Source organism: Malurus melanocephalus, unplaced genomic scaffold (genome assembly GCF_030028575.1).
Source record: "Malurus melanocephalus ecotype Western Australia unplaced genomic scaffold, MMel_1.1 scaffold_320, whole genome shotgun sequence".
Taxonomy (NCBI): domain Eukaryota; kingdom Metazoa; phylum Chordata; class Aves; order Passeriformes; family Maluridae; genus Malurus; species Malurus melanocephalus.
The window spans coordinates 824,583-834,267 of NW_026623552.1; the positions used below are offsets into that span (position 1 = coordinate 824,583).

Sequence of the window (9,685 nt, forward strand, 5' to 3'; positions counted from 1 at the left end):
TTTGTCTTCCTTGGATCACTTTGAGTTTTCAGTGGAATTGGTTGTTCTTGATCTTTYTATATGTGCAGCTTCTTGTGGCAAGGAATTCGGCTTCAATATGTAGTGTTCGAAGAAGCATCTCATTCTGTGCATTTGAAGCTGCCTTTGGCTCATTTGTATTCTGAAGTCTTGTAATGGAGGAAACCATTCACMTTTTCTGTGACTCAGACGAACCTGCTCAGACTTTATTTTGAATCCTTTCAAATTTCTCTCAGCCATCTCATTTCTGTAGTAAGAATTCATTGTTTTTATTCTAAAAGATCTGTTGAGTTTCTCACAGAAATGCCATTCTGTATCTTCCTGTATGTGGATTTAATTTCTTATCCTATTTGAGATAATTTTAAATTAAAAAAAAACTGTTGGAAATAATTTTTTTTTTATAAATGGTTGACAATTTCCATCACAAGATTCTTTCAAGTAATCTGAAATTGGCTTTTAAAAAAGCCTGTGTACATTGTTCATATCTGAAATCTTAGAGATCAATACCAGATTAAGGTTAGCCACTTCTTTATCTTAAACAGTCTTTCCTTCCTTTTAATTATTCTCAAGATCCCTTGATAATCCTGGATTGTATCTCTGAAAACAGAGCTGGTACAAACAGGAAAAAACTTAAATAGGATAGAAAGGTTTTRTAACTGCAAGAAGAGAAATACATTAGTCTTATGTTAAAAGACTTTAAGCAAGCATGGCTAGTATGCTGATCTTCTTGCCTATGATATTGTCATGTGTTTTGGCTGAAACTGTCCCTATAATTCCTAGATGGGGATCAGAGACATATATTTGATTTGTCGTGTGTCTGTGGTTTGTTGTGAACATGTAGCTAAAAAGCAAATAGTAGTCTGCCTCGACACCTTACTCTCCAGAATAGATTGACATAAATGGTTTGCACTGCAATAGATAAAAAAAAAAAMAACCCTTCTGTTTTGTGGAAAAATAAGCTTTTCTGTAAGTTAAAATGTGCTTTTTATTGCTGTTGATGGTGTGGTATTGTTTCACAGAAGAAACTTAAATCAGTCCCCCTTTGCATTAATTACCCAACATGTCAGTAGGAAGAGGCAGGTTCGTGYCAAGTCACACAATCTAAACAGGTAGGACATGAAATGATTGAAAAGATATGCCCAGTTTTACAGGTTGGAAGCCATGGATCTGACTGATTAAGGGGTTTCTTTGCCGTATTGCCTGTAGTCCTGTTAGATTTGTTTGGAGAMCCCCTATCCTGATGCCCAGGGCAATGACTATGAAAGATCCTTTCTTTCTCAACAGTAGCATAACATTTGAGGTGCTGTTTGTAAAGTGCATTGCACAGAGCTTATAAGTGACCAGCACCGAGTTGAGGCAAATAACAGCTCCTGAATTGCTGGTGAGGAGGGTTTGAGATTTCTTGGCAAACAAATTACCATGCATGGTATGTGCTTTATGCAGGGAAGTATTGTGGAACACCCATGTGAAATATATACCTTGAATTCAGCATCACAGTGTGCTTTTCAAATCACCAGAACCATAAGAATCAGTTTGAAACTGATTTAATTTGCTTGAATTACCTTTCTTTTCAAAAGCCTGCTGTCATGAACTCCTGCCTTATTGAAGAAGYTTTGTTATTATGTTGGATTGTGTTGATACCAGAAACGATTAGGCCTTCCTTTGAAATGAATTCTTTTCTAAGCAGAAAATGCTTASATTGAAGAAGTGAACTGTTGTTTTCTAGCGCTGATCGGTGATAAATCTGCAAATGGCAAAAGAGCAGAAGCTGTTATTAACAATCTAAAGCCAGCAGGGTGGGCAAACTCGTGCTTTCCCCAAACAAGTTCCTCAGGCATGCCATGAATTAATTGCCTGAGGTAGAACAAAGCAGGTTTAATTATGAATACTTTTCTGAGCAGGAATGTTGCAATTAGTTATTTTTGAAAGCTGTCTTTATGGGGCAATTGAAATACTGTGTATATCAAGTTCCCAGCTGCTATTCAAAGTGTTAATTTGCTGTTCTCTGAGTCAGTTCTTACTATGTGGTTTGAAGATAAAACAGCATGGTTTTTGTGAGGTATGTATCAAACATACAAAAAAAGAAAGTCTTTTGTACTAATTTTGATAAATATAGTTTCCTGTTGCTAAGCTAAGGTATATAGGTAATTTGGCTACATATCCTATTAAATTACAGACAAACAAACATTATTTAGTGATTACCAGTGAAAATGTTTAAATTRATAGTTGCAGTTTTTGTAAGAACCCAACAGGTTTTCAGCAAAAATTAAAAGAATTTGCACATTACCAACTTCACAGTATCTTCTTTTTCCTTACCAAGAAATGCCTCTTCCTTCAAAACCTGTTAAAARTAAGTCTAAAACCTAAACCCTTTACAATGTTGGACACCATGTGTGTATGGATATGTACCCACATTTCACAAGATTGGGGTTGTTTTAGATGATGAAGAGCTAAACAGTACGTCTATGATTTTCCTCTTTAAGAAAATATTAAATAATCTCTAAAGAATTCAAAGTATCATGAATAATCACTTGAAAGTTTGCTGTCATTTGTTGTTCTAGATCATTGTTCTTAATTTCCCAGCACTAACTGGCTTTTTTTTTATGGCTTTGTCACTCTTCCTACACTTGTGCTGCTCCATGCTTTTGCTCCTGCTGACTCTGGTTGGAACTTGTCACTTCTGAGAAGGTTCCTGCTGCTAAGTAGCTGCCTCCTCAGTCTGTTGGGGTGGTTCTGCCTTTTGTGTCCACTCTTCTCAATTTAACTTCGTTCTTTTCCTGCAGTTCCTACAGCTATCAGGTTTCTTTATAGTTTTCCTTTTCTCATTCCAGGCAGCTATTATATTTTGTAGGTTTTTTTTTCTTTTTTTAGTTTGGGGTTTTATTTTGCATTTTTGCTCCTATGAAATAGCTTCATTTTCTACTTTACTAATGAACTATAGACTTCCTTTTATAACTCTGTGAAGAAATATGCATGGTGATTTCTCCATAGAGAAAGTGGAGGCTATAAATATGGAAATGTCCCTTTTGGCTTTACAAAGTTTAATTGCTTTGTATATTATGCAGATTCTGAGGCTGTAAAATCTGATGAGAGCAAGTAGTACATTTGTATATTCACCATCTTARAAAAGCAGGCAGATTGCTGAGAAACGTGCAAGTTTTTTGAGTATGCAGGTTTACATTTTGTTGCTGTTATTATGGGGTGTGTAGGGAGCTTGCATGGCTGAGGTTCTTTGCTGAATGCAAACGTGATGTTTCTAAACTGCSTATTTCACTAAAGCTGTGAAAAGCAACTTGAGCAGCTGCTGCTGCCATCCTTCTGCATGCTGAGATTGCAGGAAGCAGARCTGGAAGGGACCTCAGGACATCCACTAGCAGACCACACCCTAAAGCAGGATCAGCTTTCCTAACATCTTCCCAACAGTCATAGATTTTTGAGCTTTTGAGGCAGAAAATCAAGAAGTTCTCATGCTGTGTTTGACACTTGAAATTACTTTTCTTTTGTTGGTGAAGGTATAGAACAGAGATGTAATCCAGGAAATTTCATTGTGACACCTGCAGATTGTTTGGTTGTTCTTTTTTTAAAAAGGTATCTGCAAATGGTCTGAGCCCTGAATTTAGTAGTCACTAGGTATATTAGCATTTATTATAAGATAGGCACTGAAATGCCTCACAAAGTTAGGAGTCATTTCAGGATAATGCTTTAAGCACTTTCTCCCGTCTGTTGGTTTTTCTAGTGACATTAGAAGAAGGACTAACCTCTGAACACCCTGTTGGAAGTGCAGGCTGCTATGTTTCAGCTATCTTGGAGAAAGAGAGATTCAGATATTAATAACTAGGAGTCTTCCCATGTCCTAGTTTCAAGGATCACCATATTCAGAGAGATGGTTTGCTTTGATCTGGCCACTTGCCTTGAAGTTTCTCTTCACTGGAGGCAAAACAGAGAAAAAAGAAAGCAAAAGTATTGATTTGCAAAATTCAAATTAGACAACATAGATACAGAATTTCATGAAGAGGGAAAGAAAGGAAATTCAAATAGTTATGTATTCCTTAAAATAGTTAAAAATATTTCTTACTTTTAAAGATCCAGCTTACAGGCTGTTAAAATATTCAGAAACCCAAGGCCCATATCTATTCCTGCATGGATCTAACCCACTTTTTGGGTACAGTCAGAATCTCCCCTGGTGCAACTTGCACCAATTACCCCTCCTCTTTCCCACATAACTCTTTGTAAAAAGGGAGYTTCCATCACCTTTGTACCCACCCTTTAAATCCTGGAACACGGTATTCTTTAAATCTTTTTTTTCTCAAGACTAAGCAAGCCCAGTTCTCTCTGCCTTTGCTTCTGTAGCAGCTTCCTAATCTTTTGATCATCTTTGTTGCCCTTCTGGTCCCTTCTCAGGCTGTCCCCCTATCTTTAGTATAGCATGGGCAAAACTGAACACAATGTTCCTTCCAGGTGTGGCTTGAAAAGCGCTGACTCGAGTGGACAGTGACTCTTTTATCTCTTCTGGTGATGCCTTTGTTGGTGCCCTCAGCACCCAGTGGCTTTGCTGYGCTGTGCACTGTTCCCTCGTGTGTTTGCTGTGCATGAGGACCCTCAGGTCCCTCTCCACTTTGGGCACAGAGCTGCAGCTCCTGCTGGCTGCTCCCAGGCTGTGTGTGTTGCTGTACAGACACCTGAGGTGGTTGGGCTGCTGGGTTCATCTTGGGAGGCAGCTGAGGGGCATTTGCTGCTGCTCTGGCTGGCCTGGCTCGTGCCCAGCTGCTTGCAATGGTTTGGTGTTGACATTTTGGACACCCCAAAATCCCCGAGTCCTGCAGTTCAAAGCCCAGCTTACCAAGTGGGCCATCTTGATGCCAAAGATTCTTTTGCCTCTTCTAGGGATTCTAGAAGTATTCATATTGTAGAAGGGATTTTGTGTAGACCCATCTTCACAACATTGTGTTGTTTAAAACTCTTTCTGCATCTTACTCTAATTCCTTGGTGGTTTACAATAGAATCTTATGTATACATAAATATATAAATTGTACAAACCGATGCTTTTTAAAATATAATTTTCCTCTATGTTGACTCTTTATATACATTGACCAAGCCATTTACAAGCTCTAGTACATTTACGTTTTAAACTGAGTTATTTTTTTGATGTTTAAAAATAATAGATAATTTAATGGAGGTAATTATTAATACAGAGAGGGAAAACATAGTTTATCATATTCTAATCTGTCAAAAAATAACAAACTCTTTTATCCCCTAGGTGTTAAGAGTGTACAAAGCTGCAGTACAACAGACTTTGGATATCCTCTTTCTCCCTGAAGGAAGAGAATTTCTTACAAGCACGGATGCAGTGAGCCGAGACTCGGCTGATCGTACCATCATTGCATGGGACTTCCAAAGTGCTGCAAAAATCTCCAATCAGATTTTTCATGTAAGATTAACAACCAGTTTTGTTTGGGTCATGATTTAATATTTCGTACTTGTCAGTGTAATAAAAAAAAAGCATTTGATTTTCAATAAGGTCTTGTATAAGATGCTCTTCATGTGAGTTGATGACTTTGTTTTAATACTTAACACTTAATTGTTATTAAAAAATAACCTTGAAGACTGAGAGGTCTCCTTGTGTTTAAAATATTTACATTTCAGTGCTAATTCATTGACATCTAAGCTATATTTAGGCAAGGACTCTGCAGCGTCATTGTGGTTTGCCACTGGTGCATGGCAGTAGCTGCTATAGTGCCACCTTTCTTTTCCCACACTTTTTCATACATTTTTCATCAGCTGCAATGAGGGCTATTGACAAGCTGAGTTTAATATTCACACAGTAATAGCAACTTGATACGTGCATGTAGATACCTAATACAGCATAATCACAGAGGCAAAATTTGCATTTATCAGTGCAGGTGCAGTATTTCTCAGTCATCTATCCAAGCAAGACATTTAATGGGCTAAATCGTCTAGAAAGGCTGACAGCTTCAGAGAGATYACCAAAGAAGTTAATAGAAAATTTCAACTCCCTGGGTCTATTTTGAAAACCCAAGTCTAATATCCTGTGTAATATAATATGATTGAATTGTATATAGATGCTTTTGGAAATCCTGAAATGAACAGTAGTACTCTGCTGACAAGGACACATAGTTGATGATTTAATGGGTTTGTTTAGTGTTTAATTTCCASAATTGTGTCTTTGTAAAATATTGGATCCATCAGTATCTTGGATAGACAATAGGAAAGGAARAAAGAAACAACTGTGAATATGTAAATTACAGACCAGAAAGGTTCAGCATCAAGGAGTAACAAACAAACGTGACTACAGCACCTCTGAAATGGACTTTTTCCCCCTTCACTTTTCTGCACTGTGAATAAACAAAACGTGGTRATGATTTTGCAAACTCTGCTTCACTTTTCTGGATTTCACCTTTGAAACTTTTGAGATGGGAGAGAACTCCTCAGCTGCCCAGACAGACTAGATCTCAACATGACTTGATCTATTGCTTGTCTGCATAAACAAAAGAATAGTTAAGAGCTCTAAAATAACCCATTATCACAGCATACTCAACAGCACAGTGCTCCTGCACTTGTGTGTACTTTCTGATCCCATACTTCCAGACCCATTTTCTCTGCAGAAGCACACAGTGCACTGTGCCCAATACTTTGCAGTACCCACAGTTTCCTTCCCAGTCCTTCACTTCCAAATCACACAACAAAACTCATCTGATGTCCTTCCCACCCTATCCCACAGCCTGTGGTGTCCAGTGGTCACTGTCAGCCTGGGGTTCTTCACGTGCAGAGGCATCCCACGGGCAAAGATCTCCTAATCTGTCTTCATGGCATAAAAACTGAGCACTGTGTCTTTAGGTTAGATGGAAACTAAAAGAGGTTTGGACCTGGTGGAAGTCTTGTGAGAGCAGTTGATTTCTGGACTCATCATCAGAGTTTTGAAAATAATCTTGATTTAGTCTTAAATAGGAGCTGTAGAGTAAAGCCAAGTCTTATTAATTAATGCAGATATTTATGAATTTGCAGCCAGCAGCAGCCTACATCACTGTCATAAGGAGGCTAGTAATGATCTCTTTTTTTCTTCTTCTTTTTCATAAGAATGGGATGGAGAAAAGTGTCTGTTTCAATCAGATATTTTCTGTTCCTGTCAGTGTGGCCAGAGCTGGGAGGCTGGAGAGTTTGAGAACTGTGCCAAATAGCATGGAAAGCACAGYATGGCTGTGGAGCAAGGGGTATGGGAGAAGATTCACATTCAGACTTTGGGTTTCTTTGGGTAGGAAGAGGATTGAAAATCATCTGTTTGGAGTTACCTTTCTGCAGCTGTTCTGCAGCATAATTATGATTCAGAGAGATATGGGATTTTGGTCAATATCTAGGAAATCACGGTAGAAGTTTGGTTTAGCATTTGTCTTGATGTAAGACTTCCAGTGGTTTGTAAGAAGTATCTTTAGATAATGTGTATTATGGAGATGGCTTATGTATTCCTTGCCCTTCATGGGCTCTCAAATATGTCAAAAGATAACTTGAATTGTTTGAACAAAGCTTTTGTTTGAAACAACAAAACTTCCTTTAAAATCATTTTCAGGAGCGTTACACTTGCCCAAGCCTSACCCTGCACCCAAAGGAGTCTGTGTTTGTTGCTCAGACCAACGGGAACTACATGGCTTTGTTTTCTGCCCAGCGACCCTACAGAATCAACAAAAAGAAAAGATACGAAGGACACAAGGTATCCTTCCCCGACAGGAAAACTCAATACCCAAGTTTAAAAGGAAGAGAGCAAAGCACCTCTGTTTTTTATGTCTGCTAATAGTGTTTTATTATAAATGAGTGATAGCTATTAATTGCCTTAATTTGCTTTCCCATGCGCCAGTCTATTTTGAATCGTATACACTCTGAAGAAAATAGTTATCAGAAGACTTTATGAATGTCTAATGGCTTGATTAAATAAAATTTTTATATAGCTATGTCTTAGTAAAGACCTGGAGAAGTCTTTAGTGTRTATTTATTTAAAGATACATGTGTTTTGTACTATATYAATTTTCAGTATACCACAGTGAATTTTCTAATCAGCATCAAGAGTTACACTTGTTATTGTTTTTCACAGGTGGAAGGATTTGCTGTGGGCTGTGAATTTTCTCCAGATGGAACACTTTTGGTGACAGGAAGTTCAGATGGCAAAGTGTTTTTCTACAATTATCATACTTCAAGGATCATTCGCACTTTGTCTGCGCATAAAGAAGCTTGTGTGAGTGCAATCTTTCACCCAGTCTTGCCGTCGCTCCTTGCAACATGTGACTGGGCTGGAGAAATCAAGATCTGGCAATAACAAGCAGGGTTACTTTTCAGGATGTCTCTCTCCTGTTAGTCTGTCAAAGGCTTAGGAAATAAGCCAGAGTATGGAATGTGAAATTCTGTTGGGATGTGTTKTAAGCAGGAGAGAGACTGTTGTCTTTTCTTCCTTCTTTCTTTGTGGCCTCTACATTTATGCTGTTAAGGTGGTCTTGTGGTTAGCTGCTGAGCAAAGAAGTCCTACTCTCTCCCTCAGCCCTGAAGACAAATTTTAACCCTTTTGTGTCAATCTTCCAGTGCTTATCTAGTCCCACTTTGCTTTGAGTATCTAAATTTAAGAAAATTATTGCTCTTTTATGTATCTTTTCAATGCAGCTTTCTTAAACCAGGATTTATCATAGAATCAGAGAATCATTTAGGTTGGAAAAGACTTAAAAATYGTTGAGTCTGAGCTTTAACCCAGTACTGCCAAGTCTACCACTAAACCATGTCCCATAGTGCCACATCTACAAATCTGTTAAATAGCTCCAAGAATGATGACTCCACCACTACAGTCATCGTACTGACRAAGTTTTTTCYATTATCCAATCTAAACCTCCCCTGTCCCAACTTGAGACTGTTTCCTATTATTCTCTCCATAAGCTGAGGACGTGCTAGTTAACAGAGGATGACATTCAAATCAATTAATATCTATTCCATCTTTCTGGGATGTTTTATCCCACTTGTTTGAGCTACTTTAGCTCCTGACCTGATCACAGAAGGGCTAGAGAAGCAATGATGTAGCTCAAGGCAAAAAAGCTTCTATGCACAGGAAGGGGGAAGATCACAGAGCAGCTTCTGATAATGGATAGTCTGTTATCACCTCAACCTGCCATAAAATGCCTTCTGAGTGTTCCAGGGAAAGGTGTGGCAGATAGCTTCAACCTAATTTGAAGTCAATACATTTGTGTTTTTGAAATCATGATGTTTAGACTTGAGTTTTAAACTTACTTTATGACTGTATATAAACAAAATGAAACTATGTATAAATATTTTTTAGGGAAAAAATAAACTTTTTTTTTAGTACATGATATCTGTGTTTATTCTATTATTAAACTTTTTTGTTTAGTACATGATATCTCTGTTTATTCTATTATTCATGACAAGTTAGTGCACAAGTCTGTAATGAAATCGATGCTTGCAGGTGAAAAAAATTAACACGATACGCTAATTTATTGCAAACAGATATGCATTTCTCTGTGCTTCTTGATGTCTCTTGGACACAGAAAACTGTCATCCTGCTATTGAGTGTAAGGGATGTTCTCTGGCACTCAGACAGGAGCTGTGCTATTCCACAGCAAAAATAAAGTTCATTAGGCTATTATTGTGTATTTACTTATAT

The 9,685-nt window shown here is 37.8% G+C and overlaps 1 protein-coding gene across 2 annotated transcripts in view; it reads left to right on the forward strand.

The window, feature by feature from the left end:
* WDR25 (WD repeat domain 25) overlaps positions 1-9,441 on the forward strand; it is a 58,564-nt gene extending 49,123 nt beyond the window's left edge. For both annotated transcript variants that reach the window (XM_057377636.1, XM_057377637.1), the window contains exons 5-7: positions 5,276-5,446; positions 7,601-7,741; positions 8,120-9,441. In XM_057377636.1, the coding sequence (XP_057233619.1) occupies positions 5,276-5,446; positions 7,601-7,741; positions 8,120-8,341 (534 nt within the window). In that variant the 3' untranslated portion in view covers positions 8,342-9,441. The remainder of the gene's footprint in view (positions 1-5,275; positions 5,447-7,600; positions 7,742-8,119) is intronic.
* The last annotated feature ends 244 nt before the right edge of the window (positions 9,442-9,685 follow it).